This window comes from Larimichthys crocea, chromosome II (assembly GCF_000972845.2).
Source record: "Larimichthys crocea isolate SSNF chromosome II, L_crocea_2.0, whole genome shotgun sequence".
NCBI classification, from domain to species: Eukaryota; Metazoa; Chordata; class Actinopteri; family Sciaenidae; genus Larimichthys; species Larimichthys crocea.
Window position 1 is genome coordinate 7,027,321 of NC_040012.1, and position 17,222 is coordinate 7,044,542.

Here is a 17,222-nt window from a genome sequence, read left to right on the forward strand (position 1 = left end):
TGTCACAAATAAAATCAACACAACGTCTCTGTCAGGGTTAGGCCTAGTCAGAAATCAAATCAAATCAATTTTATTTATATAGCCCAAAGTCACAAAGTACATTTGCCTCAGAGGGCTTTACAATCTGTACAGGGAGTGACACCCTCTGTCCTTAGACCTTCGGTTCGATTGTGGAAAAACTTGCCCACAAAAAACCTTTAACAGAAGAAACCTCAGGAAGATCCACAGAGGAGGGATCCCTCTCCCAGGACGTACCTATAGATGTCACAAATAAAATCAACACAACGTCTCTGTCAGGGTTATGCATAGTCAGGCACGATATCATATTGTACAATTACAATGAATGATAAAATGACAATGAATTACAATGAATGATACAATGATTACAGTAGCAGTGGAGCCTGTGATAGAGATAGAGACAGATGCACATTGGCAGCAAATCACCAACTAACTATAAACTGTAATGGAGATATGGTAGCAGTAATAATTTTTGTGAGTGCATTGCACAGAAAAGTTTAGACTTTATACACATGTTATGGTCCATTGATGGTTTGAGTCTGGCAGCAGGCAGTAGCACGGACAGCTTTCTTCCTCCCTCAGAGGTCCTTTGAATGCATGTGGCGGGATAATGGAGGCTGCAGTCTGACAGCTCCGGACGCTTCAGGACTTTGTTCCCGCGCTGAAGACTCTCCATGTCCGCACACGACGGCATGTTCTCTGCAGAGCAGAGCTGCTGGTTTGTCCGCAAGGTGAGTCTTTAATTAAACTTTTAAATTAAACTAAACTAAACTAAAAACTGTTGTGACAGAGCCGGAGCCGGAGCTAACGGTGTGTTAGCTCGGAGCTAAAACAACAAAAAACAAGTTGGAGACAAGAAATAAAGAACAAAACACGCCACACTCTGTCTGTATATATACATATTACTATACAGAAGGTTAACATATATATTATCCAAAGCAAAACAGCTCAAATAACTAAAGTTAAATGTGTTTTTATGCAAGAGCGAAACAAAAGTTCAGCTGTTAATCTTCGATATAATGTTTTTAAAACAGCTCAGATGAAGTTATCTTTGTTTTTTAAAGGATAAGGATCAAATAAAATATGATTCAACATTAATATATATATTCTGTTTATCTATAAGTATCAGGTATATCTAAACAAGTTGCAAGGAAGCTTGGTATTGTCACTCATCATTTTAGTTTATAAGTTATTATTCCTCTCACTCTTTTTTGAATATGTATTTCTATGTTTAAATGTTTTTATCTTTGTTTACATATTCGAAATAAACACTTCAATCCATCGATCCATCAGAAATAACCGGACAGATTAGTGAGTTTGTGCTGCAGGCAAATGTAAAATACAAAATATCTGATTTTAATTATTAATAATTCATCTGTTGGGTTATTTTCTTGATCAGCAAAATATGCATTAAGCCTCTAAAAGCCTGTTTAAAACGCTCATTACTTTAAAGTGTTAAAAAAAAGCATGCACTGATAAATAACATCCATAGATAGATACTTTATTCAACCAGTGGAAAAATTCAAGCATACAATCATACATTAACAGTAACCCTTCATTAAAATGAGCCTGTAAGATAAATCTGAATTTAAATGAAGAAATAAAACCTTCGCAAAGAAATGAAGACAAATTAAAGCGATGTAAAGATCTGCACAAATAGAAAAACTATTTTAAAAAGTAAAAAATAGAAATACATTTTCTTTTATATATAAATTAGTAAATAGGACTATAAATAAATACATTAAAAAAAAACTACGTATGGTTGAATTGCTGTAGTATTTTAGATGGCACATGACAATTTGAATACTTTGATGTCAGCTTTTAAAAGTTCTGTTAACGAGTGTGTGTTTGCCGTCATGTATTTTAATACCTGCTTTGTTCAGGTGATCTGCTGGAGAGCTGCGGCCAGCGTTGCTTGGGCCGTCCTGTTGTTGCCGCCCATCACGGCGGCGTTCGTGATCCTCAGCAGGTTCAGTCTCCTCCACCCCATCCAGACGATATCGGGTCGGTCGCCGTGTTCGCTTCTGAGATTTGACTCTGTCGTTATCTGAGGTTGTGTGACTCTCACCGTGGACTTCTTTTCACATGCAGAATGCCTGTCCCTCCTGACGAGCGCGAGTGCCGTCTTCTCGTTAATCCTGCTGTGCGGAGTGATCCTCGTGGTCGGGTTCCTGAACCTGGAGTATTACACGGGTGAGTCGCAGGACACTGGTGTAGTGTAATGTTGGGAACAGTGTCCAGTTGGTAGACATTAGACAACTCTGTTTTTTTTCTGTTCCTCTTCAGTCATCCCGACTATTGCATGCTCAAAAATCGCCCTGCTGGGTCAGCTGCTCCACCCTCGTCAGCTTCTCAACTCCCTGGTCCACAGCATCATGGGGATGATCGTGGCTTGGTGCTGTGCCATCACCATCGGGGGAAGATACGAGACACTGGGCTACCCTTGCCCACAGAGTGACGGGTAAGCAGTAGGGATGTGCAATATATCGTCAAAAACATTCCCCACAGTGAGAATATGTCATCTCACGATAAAAAAACGATAAATTCCCATTGATGATGTGTGTGTATATATGTGCGCCACACGCTCGCAGCCCAACACGCATAGTGACAAACACGGCAGAAGGTGGAGCAGACACGCCGGGCAGCGAGGAGCTCTTTCCTCACGCTCCGGCCGCCAGTCAAACCTCCACAGACAGCCTGAAATGTCCGTGAAACTGAGACTATCCAGGTTGATTCACGGCCTAAACTCTGATCATCTACCTGTGTGTGTCAGCTTCTAAATCTGAGTCCGACTCGCAATTTACGCTGCAAAATATAATGACATGAAGAAGTTTAATTTGATTTGTGTCTGTTGATTAGAGAGAGAGAGAATAAAGCTGTTATTAATCAGAGAAATAAAAAGTTATTTCCTGATTGTTTCACAGCGGTTACATTCAGCAGGTATAGAAACGCCCACAGCAACACACCACCAGCTCCGCCTAGCCTTTATTATTATTTTGGTGATAGATTTATGGTCAAAAAGATTAGGCTGAATTTAGCGTTACCATGATAAATACTAGAAATTATCGGGATACATTTTTTAGTCCATCCCTAGTAAGCAGCTACCACGTACAGTACAACCGTCATGATCACGTTGGGATTCATCCGTCGTCTTAATCGGTTTGTTTTTGTTTTCAGCAGCGACGGCTCGCCTCAGATGTGTCTGAATGAGTATCACCTCGCCCTTCTGCTGGCCGGAGCCTTTGTTGGATTCTCTCACAGCCTGCTGGGCGTGATCCACAACATGAACTACGTCTCTTTCCACACTGTTCAGGTATGTGATATTTCTGTGAGTCTGCCTTTACTTACCTCTACAACTCAAGCCATGATATCTCAAACTACATGAACTGTCACGATGCTTTAAATAAGTTTCTGATCAGCATTCATGTTCACTCGCAGCAATACAAATACCTCCGCTTTAAGGGGTCCCTACCTTTGGTGGTGAAGTGCAGCGCCACTCAAGCTCTTTACTCCATCAGGAACTACATCGTCGTGTATTTCTTTCTGGGTAAGTGTCTTCTGTTTACGAATGAAACGCCAGACTTCTCAAAGAGTTTAAACTTTCTCCCAAACAGGCTTTTCAAAACAATATTTCCATTTTATGTCCACAGGCTACATCCCAAAAGCGTGGCTCTGTAAAACGCTGAATCTGGATTCGAACAGGTCGGTGTGGATTCTAGATTCTGATTCGAACAAACACGACTGCAGTTGCTGCAAACGACCTTCATGCCTTCACGTAATAATCTGTGTTTCGATCTCCACCTCCAGCTCTGTCCACCCTCTTGACAGCATAGCCGGACTGCTGGACCTCACCCTGCTCTACCACATGTGGATCAGCGCCAGCTTCCTCCTCTTCACGTGGCACATCACGCTGCTGCTCTTTAGGATCTTTGTCACAGAGGTATGCGGGACCCAAACGTCTGAATCTCTGTTCTTCTTTCGCTGTTTCTAAATTCTGTCTCTCTCTCTCTGATCAGCGTTTTCTTTCACGTGACTTGAGGCTAAAAATTAGCACTTAACCAAAGATCAGACCTGACCTGCGCTGACCTCCATAACATTGCTCAGGTCTGATTATCAGATCTGATTGCCAATTAGTGGCTTTAATTGGCTTGTTGTGTCGCAAACTCTGCTTCTGTTTGACTTGTTTTGATTATTTAGAAACACTAGGGGGCAGTGTTGTCATTCCTTTTGAATGTTCAAGTACCTGGAAAAAGACTGAACTGGACTTTAAGGTTATTCAATATATCCCCTGTTATCTGCAGGTGTACAGTTTTCCTGTGCAGTCATCTTTTACTGAGGATGCCCACCAGTGTCTCTCTAAAGTTCTTGCAGACAAGCAGCCGATGATATTGAAGGTAGATGAAATATGATTTTCTTCAAGTTTCTTCCTTTTTTGTGTCGTTAGAGGCGTTATAACTCCTGTCTGTTTTCCAAACGTTAGTTTCTAGCTCTGCAGGACTTGGCTCTGCTGTCTCAACACTCCCCATCACGGCGCGGTGAGGTGTTCAGTCTAAGTCAACCAGGTCTGTTATGTTTTTGATTTATTTTTGATATATTCAGAAGCAGATTACAGCCAAAGCTAGACGTTTGTGTCTTTTTGTCTTTCTCAGGCGGCCATCCTCACAACTGGAACGCCATCAGCAGGGAGTGTCTGTCTCTGCTGACCGATCTGACCCAGAGGCTCGTCATCTATCACGACACCGTGGCAACCAACGGCAGGGCCAAATCGCTGTCTACCGGGAGCGAGCGGAAGAGTTCATCCGAGACGTCAGGTATGCCGCTCTAAAACACAACTGACCGTTTATTAGCAGCCTCCGTTATTCTCGGTCGCTTCTTTTCTCCTTCAAAGTAACCTCAGGCACGGACGACCTGATGAGCCCGAGACCCGCGTTTCTGTTGAAGACTCCGGCTTCGGTCTTCGCACGCTCCGTCGTCGGCAGCCCAAAGAGCCCTCTGACGGCACCGTTCACCCCCGACCTGGACAGCCCCTTTGCTTCTCCCGCCCTGCGCCGCCTCACCGCTCCTGTGGAACAATGCTCGCCGTGGTTCGGCACGGTGCAGAGCCCACACGTCATGAGGAGAGTGCCAAAACTCTGGTCCGCCTCCACAGGTGGGTCGCTCAGATCGTAGAGACGCTTCAGGAACCTTCTGGCTCATGTCAGTGGATTAGGGTGTCATTACATAAGTTTAGTAGATGGTGATGATAGGTGAATGATGGATATCTATCCAGTTTGTGATTGACGTGCGTCTCGGTGCAGATTCACAGATCAACGGCAGTCCCCAGTCCTCCCCGGCCTCGGTTCCCAGTCCCAAGCAAGAAGCATCCAAACCAAGTCTCCTGGCTCAGTTCCTCCAGAACCGGAAAGAACAGGTACTTACCGTAACTGTATCAGTGGTTTTTTGACAAAAAGGCTTTTCATTCTTAACGTTTATCAACCTCAGGCTAACGATAATCGTCATATCGAGGCTCCATCTGTCTCGTCTGGTTTCCAAAATCAACAATCCGACAGTCAGCTCTGCTTCGCGCAGATGTGCGCAGGTGAGGAAAGAGGACAGAGCTCGGTTCGCCTCGCAGATACTCCTTTCCCACTTCGTTCATTCACAGCTCAATCGCACCAATTTCTCGCTTTTTCCGGAGAGACGTGCTTCTGAGACGAGACCGAGCCAAGTGAAATTAGAATTGAGATTCCTCACGTGCCTCACGTGCAGTCTGCTTGCTGTTATTTCTGCTTTTATAAAGTCACATCATCCGCCTGCTGTCGTCTCAGCCGAAGGTTAAGTGTGAAAAGCCGACGTTTCTTCTTTTTTGTGTGTTTGTGTTTCCGTGTGTAGTCTCGAAAAAGCAAAAACAACTTTTACACTTAACTGTCCCATTCAGGTTAAAAATTTCTTGGCAAAGCGGGTGCTGATAATGTATTTGTTTAACAAGGTAAGGCACTTGCACGCAGTCTTTTTTTTGACGGGTCTCCCTGCATGCTGACAGTAGATTTTTTTTTTTTCATTTTGGTTTGACCAAATCTAGCAACCTCTCCCTGCGGGCTTCACTAATCACTCCTGGTTTTGGGCTTGATTGTGCAGACATTACTAATGTAACTCTTTTCCATTTCATCTTTGTCGTCCCCTGAAGGTAATCCCATCCACATAGTTAAACCTTCTGAATTACTTTAGAAGCTGCCACAGAAATCAACATGTGAGCTAGTTTTAGTTAGTGGTGACCGTGCTTTGATCATGCATGAGTGCTGCGGTGTCGTCTCACTAAAACATGTCCCATCTAACAACTTCCTAATCCATCAGTCTGCTGTAAACGTGCACCTGTGTGTTTGGCACTAGTTAACGTCGTCTCTTACAGCTTCCAGAAGCCTCCAGCCAAGCTCTGTTCGCAGACAGCCAGGCTCACATCTGGGCTTTAGAAGGTACGACGAGACGATGGCGTCTTTTTAATTTTCATCTGAGACCTGATGAAACGTCGACATCCGTCTAATATCCTCCTTCTTCTTCTTTCCAGGACTGTCTTACCTCGTTCAAGCCTCCTTCTCAGAAGACCAGTTTGGAGTAGTACAGACCACGTTACCCAGCATTCTCAGCTCCATGCTGGTCTTACAAGAGGTAAGCACAGCGAGAGCACGCGTTGGCACGGTGTCGGTGATTTAAAAATAACCGGCCGTTATCAGATTTCATAGCCCAGCTGCATTGTACTGAGCGTGAACTGGCTTTGCCTCGCTCTGCGGTGAAAACAAACACATGCAGCGCTCCTTGGTTTTAAATTTAAAAAGGGTCAGTTCATGTAAATTATGAGGAAACATTCCTCATCTGTGTGATATTAATCTGTTCAGGGCGAGTAGCCAAGTAGGAATCTATTGTCGGAGCGCTTATCAAATGAAATCTCTCATTGTTTTAGAAGCAAATGTCAGGCAGGTGTTTGTGGGTCTGTGTTTTTGCATGAAGACCACAAAGCAGAGGAAACCGTGCAGACACAACGGGTACACGCGACCAGGACGCCGTTACGTACTCTTGCTTCACACCGTGTCTTGTGTTTTGCCTCCAGGCAGTCGATCGACACTTCAAGCTGCCTCACGCCTCCAGTAAACCCGTCAGGTCGAGCGGCAGCATGGGAGACTCCACGCACAAGACGCTGCGCTTCGCCCTCAGGGCCACGCTCAAGACCGCCATCTACAGGATAACGACGACTTTCGGAGATCACTTAAAGTAAGACCCGTCGTTCAAATGGACCTCTCCGAATCCTGAACAGAACATTTTACCAATTCATTTTCTATATATTTTCCCGTCCTCAGAGCTATCCAGATGTCCGCAGAGCACCGGAAGAGATTGCAGCAGTTTCTGGAGTACAAGGAGTAAAACACAGCGACGCTCGGCTCTCCTGCGCCTTCAGATTCTTATCGGTGTGATTTGTGTGTACGCGCGCACACGAGCATGAATAAGGCAACAAGTGAAAGCCTCATGACCGTGCCTCTTTTAATATTTATATCTGCACCATGTCATGGCGGATTGTATTTGATAGGCTAGATCACATCTCCTACACGCTTGAGGTGAAGCAGGGGGGAAGCCCCGGCCGATAAACTGAGACATGTTGGAAGAGCTTTACCGCCTGCGTCTGGGAGAACGAGACTGAGCGACTCGTTCCAAACATGTTTGTTTCATTTGTATCATGAGAAAATCAAGTTTTAATTGGGGATGAGTCGTAAATTCTTCTGGTTTCATATTTCATCTCTCTGCTGTCCTCTTGAAATACAACTTTGTGATTTCTTCGGTGCAACGAGCGAGATGGCACGATATGTCAGAGCAGTGAGAAAGAGGCTGTTTGTGTTTATGAGACGTCTTCGGTTTCTCGGGTGTCCCGGGATGTGTTTCTGAAATGTATTTTCACAGATCTGGTTTTGTTCTAGACACCAGCTTTGGAGAGCCAGCGGACAGCCGTGCACATCGGGTTCAGGCTCTCTAACTAGAAAATACACCACAATCAGATTTACGGAGCAGACACCTCTGTTTGTCAAGTATTTGTTCTGTTTTTGTTTGACGGCGTTGTTCATGTCAGATAAAGAATGGAGTTGTGACTGGTAGTAAATGCAGATAAAATGTTTTGAATTCCCACTCAAAGACCTGTCAAATAAAAATGTTTTGTAAAGATATTTAGTTTTTTTCCTTTTTCAGTTTGATATCTCAAAGTTTTGGCACATCAAAGTGAGTCCCTGATGTTTACAGGATGCAGACAGATGAGGAATAGTGGAAACTGATTTTTAAAAATGATATTTGGCAAACTCCAAATCATCAATTGGGACACTCAGACAGATTCCCTTTTCCTCGCTTTGCACGCTGGAAACAGCCAGAAGGAAGAAGGAAGTGTGTCTGCTCCAAACATCCATTAATACAATAGAGCTTTTCCACAACAGCACATGGAGCGCTGCTAATGGTTGTAACAGTGGCTCCGTTTTATTCAAGAATCTCAGTAATCCATGACGCGGAGCCAACACGCACAATGCAGCAGTCTACACCCAAAACCTGATTAAAAACAGGACGAAAAATCCATGATTATTTGTTGTACATGCTTCAGATTTGTGAAGATTATAAACTGGGTATTCAGGAGATGTCACTACAATCTATGGAGCTCCAATCCTGAGATATTACAGGTCTGTGGTGTGATATTTAGAACACTCGGTTCAACTTATGGCGTCAAAATGGGACAGATCTAATAACTTTACAGATGACGTTCAGTTGAATAAGTCATACTATTCAATCGTGTTAGGTAGCAGATGTAGAACGTTTCACTGTGGCTCTGGAGATTTCCGAGTGAAAACATCTCAGCTGATCTTTTGTTTGTGGTCGTTCATCACAGGGCCTATTGTTCATGTGGTTTTCCATGAAAACGCCTCGAGAGTAGCAGGTTAGGATCTTAAAAGAACTTTTGATGCTCTGCTTGATATTCTGGTCTGCACCATTTTGACCTAAGAGACTTTTCATGTAACCCTCCTATGGAGTGAAGAACAATGATTGTATATAATATGATATAGAAATAGCTATATCTCAAAAACTCTAAAGGAGTTTTATCAAATGCTTGATTAAAAATATTTATATTTACATATTTTTAAAGAAAATTTAGGCATAATGTGAAATTAGCATTTTTGTTTTCATCACTTGCACCCAAATGTCTTGATGGTTTCCACGTCTTACAGAAAGAAATCTGTAAACATGATAAATACAGTTGTCAGTCATTACAGTTCCTGTATTTTGGTGCTTGAAACTTGAAATTAAAAGTCAAAGCATCTTTTAGACTCTACAGATTTTGATTCATTTCTCCCCCAGAATGAATGAAAGTTCAATAAGAAATAGCTTTAAAAGATTACCACGTATTGGTACAGAATATTACTTTAGAAAGACTGAGAATTATTTCAGAAACCAATACTTCTCAAAGTATGTGCGAATGTTTTTGGCAACATCATGCCAAAAGTCCCCACAGATAAGAAATATGAATTAATGAATGAATTAATAAATGAATTAATAAGCACAGTAAAACATAGAACGAGTCCATAAAATGACGACATCGAGAGCACTCTGTCTTTTTGTTTATTGCACGAATCGTACAGATTTCCAACTGACCTGGTAGAACGCAATATTAGGCAGTGGTGGAAAAGAAATTGTTCATCAAAAGCCTTATTATGTATACAAGATGCCAAAAATAGCCAGTGGGAAAATCTGGATACAACTGTCTCAAACGATGGATTAAGATCTAGAAAGGAAAACACTGTTCTGTTTTTTTTTTGTTTTTGTTTTTTGTTTTTTTTAATCTTCTTGAACAAGAAAGAGAATCAAAACTGTAATACTTGAAATGACAGCGGTTCTGTTCATAACAGAGATGTCATTCAGAAAAGGAAAAAGTGAACAGAAATGGTGTCTCGAGTCAACGTTTTTTTTCCTCTGGATTTTAAAAGTCCTCATATAGAATATAAACCTCTGCATCATTACCAATCAAATGTTTTGACATCTTTTTTTTCTTCTTTTTTTTAAGTCAAACAGCATTTTCTAAAGTTGTTTTTTTTTCGTTTTTTTTTTTTTTTTTTACAGTTTTAATATATATTTATATATGTACATATAAATTCATCTAACTAGAGTTCTCATAGAAAATGAGAAAAGCTGGACTTTATCGCTCTCACACAAACAAATGACTGGCAAGCATATTGACCCTACTGCTCCCTCTGTCTTCCACCGAGTCACTGTTTGACGCAGCACAGACAGACGTTTGGCTGCAAACACGCGACCTGGATCAAAAAAATTCAGGAATTGATTCGAGACTGTCGGCGTCACAAAAGGATTTTTTCCTTTTTAGTGAGTGTTTTAGTCCAACCTCGATTGGCACACAGTCTCTCTCAATTCTGATTTGATCCAGGTCGGTTCTGGCTCTTTGTGATTACAGAGCCCCGACGTCAGTCCCCAATATCCTATGCACATACTGAACGCCATCTACCTCTTGTGTTTTCATGTTCGATGAGAGAGGTCAAGTGAAGATTTCCCGTCAAAGATGGATGTCGGGGTGAAGAGTGAGGGAGGAAGAAGAGGAAGGAGGAGAAAGAAAGGCTGGTGGAAGCAAAAAAAAAACCTCCTCTTCCTCTGTCAAAAACAAAACGAAAAACACTCAAGTGCAAAAAATATCCCCCCACTCAAAAGATGCAAAGAAAGAAACTAAAACTTCACTGTGGATTCTCCAAGTTGAGATACAGGACACGACAACGGCTCTCGCCCTCCGCCTGAAATCACACACTCAGTGCACGTTTTTGTCTGTGTCTCAAACTAAAGCATCCCTGATTCAAAGTGCACTCAGTAGTGAGGGGAGGAGAAGGAAGAGGAGGAGGAGATGATGGGAAGAGGAGGGGAGGGAGTAGCTGAGGGCAGCATGTAGGGTGATGCAGCATGTAGGGATTTTTAGTAGTCCTCAGAGAGAGAGAGAGAAAAAAAAACACGGTGATAAATGCGACTAGCTGCACAAGCTCACGGCCAGAAATCAGTATGAGATTGGGGAGAGGGGGGGCGCTGGGGCTTCCCCTCTACAAGTTCAGATCTTCAAATAAAGTCACATTCAGGGGATAGTTTGAGGGTACCATACTACACCCCGTCCTCCCTGCTGAACCCCTCTTTCATCAGAAAGCTTGAGAGCAAGAAGTGCGTTACCAAGAGAGAGAGAGGGAGGGGAGGGAGGGGGGTGCTGGTGCTGTATAGCTTCCTACGGGGGCGACTAAAGAGGATCTGCTTGTTGCCATACATGCACAGTACGTTGTTCTGGGGTGGGGGAGGTGGTGGTGGGGTTGGGTTAGGCAGCGCATATAGATAATGTATGGACAAGCAGGGGGGGGGGCCCTCCGAGTGGTTTATAGGGATGTAAGCACTTTTTTTGTACAAGAAAAAAAAATCTGGATTCTGGAAGTGTGTATGCAGTCTGTAGTCGCACAACTGCTGGGAAAACCAGGCGGTAAGCATCTCTGTCACTCTGCTTCAAAAACTATGTTTAAGTAAGTGTGTGTGTGTGTGTGTGTGTGTTTCAGTTTGTATGTGTATGAAGAAAAAAAAAAACGAAAAGAAAAAAACAAGTCTGTGGCTCGTCAGTGTTTTGCCAGTGTGTCAATAGTGCTTGCCTATGTGCATCAATTCAAGGGCAATAAAGTGTATGTATGCATGTACGTGTGTGTGTGTGTGTGTGTCTGAATATGTATGTGTGGCTCAGGAGGACATGCACTGGACGTGGTCCGGACCTCCTTCCTCTTCGTCAGAGGAGTCTGGAGAGCTCCAGGATTCATCTGTGTCTGCCTCTCCGCCCTCACGGCGGGCCTGCATGGAGACAGAGCAGAGTAAGAGAGAGTGATGTGCAAACATCCACAACCTGCTGCTTCATGTTAGAAAGCTCAGTGCAAAATTACAAGTGGATCTACATTGGAATACTACATCCTCCGGAGCGATATCAAATGTTCATGTTTCCTTCTTCACCAAACAAAAGTTCTGTTTACATTTAGTGTTTCTCACAAAAACTTTCCTGCTGCATTGTTACACATTACATCATCCTGTCAGTCAGTGGAACAGCTCTACTCGTAGTCACCCGTGATCAGTAACACCTTCCTGTGACCTCCAAGTTTCACCGGTCAGTGACGCAAAACACTGTAACCCGAGTGTAATACCAGCTTCATCCTGCATGCGGTTTATTTCGGGCGCAGTGTGTCAGATTTGGGAGCGACTCACGATATCCTGAGTCACTTTCAAGCTCTGACAAAGCTCCACACTACATTTTCCAAAATGCAACTGATACACCCTTTTTGTACGGCCCCGCCTACCTGGTTAAATGCCCACATCTTTTTCAAAACATTATTAATATTGTGTCATTTGAAAGCTCACCCTCGGGGGCCGCCTGTTCCTCATGTGTCTCATCAGGAACCACAGCAGCTGGGTGTCGTACTGGTCGCCGTGGCGCACGCTGTCCTCGTCGCGCTCTCGCTTGTTTTTCTTCATCACCTTCAGAAACAAATTGTTCGTTACAGGTGTGAACGTTATTATTACTTTCCCCAGGACTTCTCATAAAGTTTTTAGAAATCTAAAGACTCACCATACTTTAGTAACAGCCATTCAATATGAAGAAAATTTAATAAAATGTCACTTGTTTTGCATCAGGGGTCATTATCTTTTGTACTTTTTGATCGTCGTCATTATTGTACTAAATGATGTCACTAAAACAAATTAAAATAACAATTAAAATAACCATCTATTCCAATACAGAGCTGCTGTAGTACTGTACCAGTGTTTTGCAATTAGAATATTCGATTCAGGCACAGTCACCTTCATTCTGACTTTCAAATAAGCGGTTGAGACAAATGCTATTTTTAGAGGTGTCACTGCTTCCCTATATATCATGGAGTGGACAGAATGATTACCCAAACTGGTTAAAGTAGGATGAAATAGAACAGAGCAGAACAGAATACCTCTTTTAGACCCTTCAGTCCTGTGGGGCTCTCAGCTGTGGGGGCCCACAGTTTGATGTCGTGGTCCAGCCCGCTGGTGGCCATACCCGGCAGATGAGGATGTGGCTCCAAACAGTTCACCTGCAGAGAAAATGACACAAGGATGATGGGAGATTCAGTCATGGGATGGATGGATGTCACTCATATACCATGTGTGTTTGTACGGTCATCAAACATATACTCTGACTCACCACTCCTCCTCTGTCGCCCTCCATAAACTGAACGATGCGGGCGGAGTACTTGTCCCACAGGTAGATGTGTCCGCAGTCACTGCCGCTGACCACGAACTCACTGCACGGCCCGTAGAAGTTCACCCCCTTCACTGTGAGAAAGAGGACAGAAACTCTTTACAGTCCTGCAGGTGACGACCTCATAAATCCAAGAGTTTCTGACTGTAACAGCAAGTTGGACTTTAGTTGATAAGTTTGATAATTAAAACTGGGGTTAGATCCAAAGGGCAGCAATGATTACTGTGATTTAACACCTGTGGCATTATTGCGGTGTCCCTTGTATCTCCTGCGATAGTCGGCCCCGTCGCTGTGGTTGGAGTCAAACAGGTAGATGTCCTCGTCGTTGTAACTGGCCAGGAGCTCTGCACACACAAAACAAGTCTCCTTTAATGTCACGAAGGCAGAGGAGCGTCTCTGCTTTTAATGATGCAAAGATGATTCAGACAGGCTCAGCCGAGTTGTTGAAGAAAATAGATATTCATCAGATGCGAGCACATTCCTGCAGCTGGCACCGAACCTGACCCCTGACTGCTGCTCTGCGAAGATGAGAGCACGCGAACGCGTTTTATTCACTGAGAATCTGCCTCCTTCTGTTTGAGCCGGCTGCTGTTGCATTGTGATTGCATCAGGAAAGGCAAGAGGTTTGGAGACAGTGAGTCTAGGGATCGTTATTTTCAATATTTCTAAAATATGTTCATAACAGAATCACAAATTAAGATAATCAAATTGATTTTAAATTGAAATTTTGCAAGAAAAGTAAATCATGCCATAGACTTTGAACTATTTCCATACATACTACTTTATTTTTGCTGGTCTTATGAGATGAGAAAACTTTATATTTGATGTTTTCATTTGTTTTACCTGTGCCGTCATGACTATACACAAGGCAGGTTATGTTGGTTTTGGACTCGCTGGATACCAGATGTGAAGGGCAAAACTTTTTCAGCACCCCGTTGTTATCATTCTCATTAATCTTCCTCTGGTCATAGATCCTGCGGAGAGGGTGACGAGAAGAAGAGACATCTAAGAGTGAGTAAGCGAGCAGATTTCTACTGTTCATTACTCTAAGTAATCGGCAACCCGGTTCATACCTCACATACTGATCTCTTCCACCCACAGCGAAGTGTTGTGTCTTCGCCGGGTTGACGAAGATGGTGTACAGCCCTACTTTTTTATCACCTTCTTTTACGACCACCAGTTTGCTGCCAGACAAACACACAAAGGGGAAAAGATGCATTAGCTCTGGTGAAGGTTAAAAAGTTTTAAAAATCATGACGACGTGTGGCAAAGCGTAAGAAAGCTGCTAAAGAGGAACGTGATTAAAAGTGGACGTTCAACAGCGCTGACTGACAGACAGGATGTTTGCGTAACAGCGCTGCAGAGTTGTATGTTGCGCTGTAAGCTTGTGAGATTTTGCCCATCTGTTGCACAAACTCAAGTCAATTCCTGACCAAGTGTTTACACTTTAATAACGGGATAAACTCACTTGGCGGGACGGTCTAAACGCAGGTCAATACCAAACACCACAGCGTCCTCTCCAGCAGACAGAAAGGAGCAGGGGGAATCTGGCTCAAGAGCCAGCTGGAACAAAAACACACACGTCATCATCAGACTTCAACGTAGAATCAGAATCAGGTTTTAACATATAAAGGAATTGGTGACTAGGTGCATGACAATAATAATAATAAACATAGAAAAATATAAATAAAAATGAGAGAAAGTAGTCAAAAGGAATATATAATGATTATAAAATATAAAGGCAATAAAAAGACAGTATGTGCAGTAGTTATCTAAGTTAAAAAGCTCTGAAGTTGTGCAGAAATGGAAATGGTCTAAGTTCACAGTATGAAGTATAAAGAATATTTGCATTCAGGTGGGTATAACACACGGAGGCAGTCATCTGGCTGCAGCATCTTGGAGTAGCTGGAATTTAAAGCACAAAGCGACACTCACCTTGTGTGCAGCCCCTTTATGCTGTGCTACCCGCTTGGTGTTCTTGCAGCGCTGCGTGGCGGAGAGCTCGGCCACCCTGATCTGACCATCTCGAGCGCACATGGCCAAGGTGGAGTCTCCGCTGTGAGGCAGGAACTTCGCCTGTGTGTAAATCAGGGCAAAGGAGAAGACTCGTCTTAGGTTGAATGAATCCGTCTTTGTTCTCAAGAAGTACAGATTTTTAGTGCTGCTTTACCTGAAAGACATTGCTCTTGTGGCCGCTGTCAAACTCCAGCTCAGCGTGGCGAACAGCCCAGTCCCAGATCACCACTCGCAGGTCGTCGCTGCCCGAAGCCAGGCGCGTGCCCGAGGGGTTGAAGTGCAACGTGTTGACGCAGCCCGTGTGCTTCTCCAGCCGCCCCTGGAGCTCCAGCCTCTGCACGAGACCGCGGGCCCCGCACACGCGCCTCACAAACTGGTGCGAGTCCCTGCCGATCTCCCTGGAGCGCAGCGAGGGCACCGCCCGCCACTCGGGGCCGCGCAGGTCGCAGAGCTCCGCTCCGAGCCACGCCTCCATGGCCTCGTCGTCGTCTTCGTCGTCATCCTTCTGCTCCTCTTCCTCGTCCTCGTCGTCATCCTCATCCGAGCTGGTGGAGTGATTGGTGCCGCCGCCTGGTCGGTTCCTCTTCCTGGCTGCCCTTTTCCCGCCATCTTTATCCTTCGCCCTCTCCCGTCTGCCTCCCTCGCTCTCTCGTTCGCCGTCCTCAGTCAGGGAGTAAAGACCGCTGCCGTCCATGCTGTCTGTGTCTTCCTCCTCCTCCTCCTCGTTGTCGTCTTCCTCCCCGTCTCTGTTCGCCTCCGTCTCCGCGTCCGGCATAGGCTTGTCTCCGGACGTCTCTCCAGTTTCTTTGGGTGCTACAGAAAGTCAGAAAGACATGAGGTGAAGACATCGCATATAAAATCTGAAACATAAATTAAAAAGTCAGCGGGGGTTACCATCTTGAGAGGAAGACTGTGTTTGTTCCTCTTTGCTTCCGGAGGCATCGGCCTCCTCCTCGTGATGATCTTCTCCGGGTTCTTTCTCTTCAGAGCCACCTATTATAAAAAAAACAAAACAAACACTGATTAACCATCAGAGTTAAGGAACAGGTGTAGCTCTGGTTTAGTATGAATGAACCCTCACCGTTCAGCACAGTGGATTTGCCGTCAGACTCTGCCATCCTGTCTCCTTTGTCCTGCGTCGAGCCGAGGGAGAACCTCTGCATGTGACATAAAAAAACAAAAACAATATTTAAATTAAATCATACAACTTGCATGCATGCATGTAAACAGACAGCATTGCTTGCACTTGCACTTGCACCAGCAGCAGCAGCAGCAGCACCGTGTGCACCAGGACTGAGTTACCTGTTAGCTCGACCTACGACATTTAAAAACAAACTAAGCTGCTCGCTGTGTCCTCACAGGGGCCTGCTGTTCAACATTTAGCTCCCTGCTAGTGTCAACATGTCGTGTGAGCTAACGCTGGCTAAAGCTGCGTGAGGCTACAAAACAAATATCGAAAGTAAAAACAGAAACAGAAACGGCAGCTGTCTGCAACCCCGAACACAAATAAATAAAAACAAAACAGCCTGCAGAGCCAGACTAACTAACGCGTTACCTCTTACTCGAAGGCCCGACGAGGCGGACTTGTCCTGGGCTCAGAGCTGTAATCTTCCCCGCAGATTTATTTATTCCGTCCGAGCTCGAGCTTCACAAACCGAGCTAAGAGCCTCGAGCCTGCAGGGGAGCGCACGACATGAGGAGCGCGTGCATAAAGCCGCCTCTGTTGTTATATTAATGATAATTATAATAATAATTAAAATTAAATATAAAAAGAAAGAAGAGAGGCAGACTTGTGTGAGGTGAGCTAGCTGCGTTCACGCAAGGTTGAACTGCTCTGTTTATGTTTTGACGCTTCAGCCTCTTCTCTTTTTTTTTTTTTTTTTTTTTTTTT

At 44.1% G+C, this 17,222-nt stretch overlaps 2 protein-coding genes across 5 annotated transcripts; one reads left to right on the top strand and one right to left on the bottom strand.

Annotated features, from left to right (window-relative positions):
* Window positions 1-593: 593 nt before the first annotated feature.
* ndc1 (NDC1 transmembrane nucleoporin) lies at window positions 594-8,204 on the top strand. Of its 3 annotated transcripts, none has more exons than XM_027288845.1 (18): window positions 594-749; window positions 1,902-2,022; window positions 2,110-2,211; window positions 2,305-2,479; window positions 3,196-3,331; window positions 3,457-3,565; window positions 3,669-3,720; window positions 3,826-3,958; window positions 4,320-4,412; window positions 4,499-4,580; window positions 4,668-4,829; window positions 4,907-5,167; window positions 5,316-5,428; window positions 5,936-5,986; window positions 6,407-6,470; window positions 6,563-6,663; window positions 7,103-7,263; window positions 7,350-8,204. In XM_027288845.1, the coding sequence occupies exons 1-18, from the start codon at window positions 693-695 to the stop codon at window positions 7,411-7,413; spliced, it is 2,037 nt and encodes a 678-aa protein (XP_027144646.1). In that variant the 5' UTR covers window positions 594-692; the 3' UTR covers window positions 7,414-8,204. The 3 variants fall into 3 exon arrangements, with proteins under 3 accessions (XP_027144646.1, XP_027144647.1, XP_027144652.1); XM_027288846.1 differs by having other exon boundaries at window positions 3,199-3,331; XM_027288851.1 differs by lacking the exon at window positions 5,936-5,986.
* A 1,416-nt stretch (window positions 8,205-9,620) lies between these two features.
* On the bottom strand, window positions 9,621-17,214 carry dcaf8 (DDB1 and CUL4 associated factor 8). Of its 2 annotated transcripts, none has more exons than XM_010746217.3 (13): window positions 16,887-17,214; window positions 16,413-16,488; window positions 16,226-16,324; window positions 15,486-16,144; window positions 15,251-15,391; window positions 14,784-14,878; window positions 14,389-14,499; window positions 14,159-14,289; window positions 13,552-13,659; window positions 13,259-13,389; window positions 13,029-13,148; window positions 12,448-12,564; window positions 9,621-11,889 (listed from the first exon to the last, which is right to left on the bottom strand). In XM_010746217.3, the coding sequence occupies exons 2-13, from the start codon at window positions 16,447-16,449 to the stop codon at window positions 11,782-11,784; spliced, it is 1,857 nt and encodes a 618-aa protein (XP_010744519.3). In that variant the 5' UTR covers window positions 16,450-16,488; window positions 16,887-17,214; the 3' UTR covers window positions 9,621-11,781. The 2 variants fall into 2 exon arrangements, with proteins under 2 accessions (XP_010744519.3, XP_027144658.1); XM_027288857.1 differs by lacking the exon at window positions 16,887-17,214 and adding an exon at window positions 16,634-16,656.
* Between the last annotated feature and the right edge of the window lie 8 nt (window positions 17,215-17,222).

Excerpts from the sequence above, each read along its gene's own strand:
- ndc1 (XM_027288845.1), top strand. The coding sequence starts at position 693 with ATGTCCGCACACGACGGCATGTTCTCTGCAGAGCAGAGCTGCTGGTTT. Across the intron at positions 3,566-3,668 it reads CGTCGTGTATTTCTTTCTGG|GCTACATCCCAAAAGCGTGG; the intron begins GTAAGTGTCTTC and ends TTATGTCCACAG. Across the intron at positions 4,581-4,667 it reads GTTCAGTCTAAGTCAACCAG|GCGGCCATCCTCACAACTGG; the intron begins GTCTGTTATGTT and ends TGTCTTTCTCAG.
- dcaf8 (XM_010746217.3), bottom strand. The coding sequence starts at position 16,449 with ATGGCAGAGTCTGACGGCAAATCCACTGTGCTGAACG. Across the intron at positions 16,325-16,412 it reads CAAATCCACTGTGCTGAACG|GTGGCTCTGAAGAGAAAGAA; the intron begins GTGAGGGTTCAT and ends TTTTTATAATAG. Across the intron at positions 14,879-15,250 it reads ATAAAGGGGCTGCACACAAG|CTGGCTCTTGAGCCAGATTC; the intron begins GTGAGTGTCGCT and ends TTTTTGTTCCAG.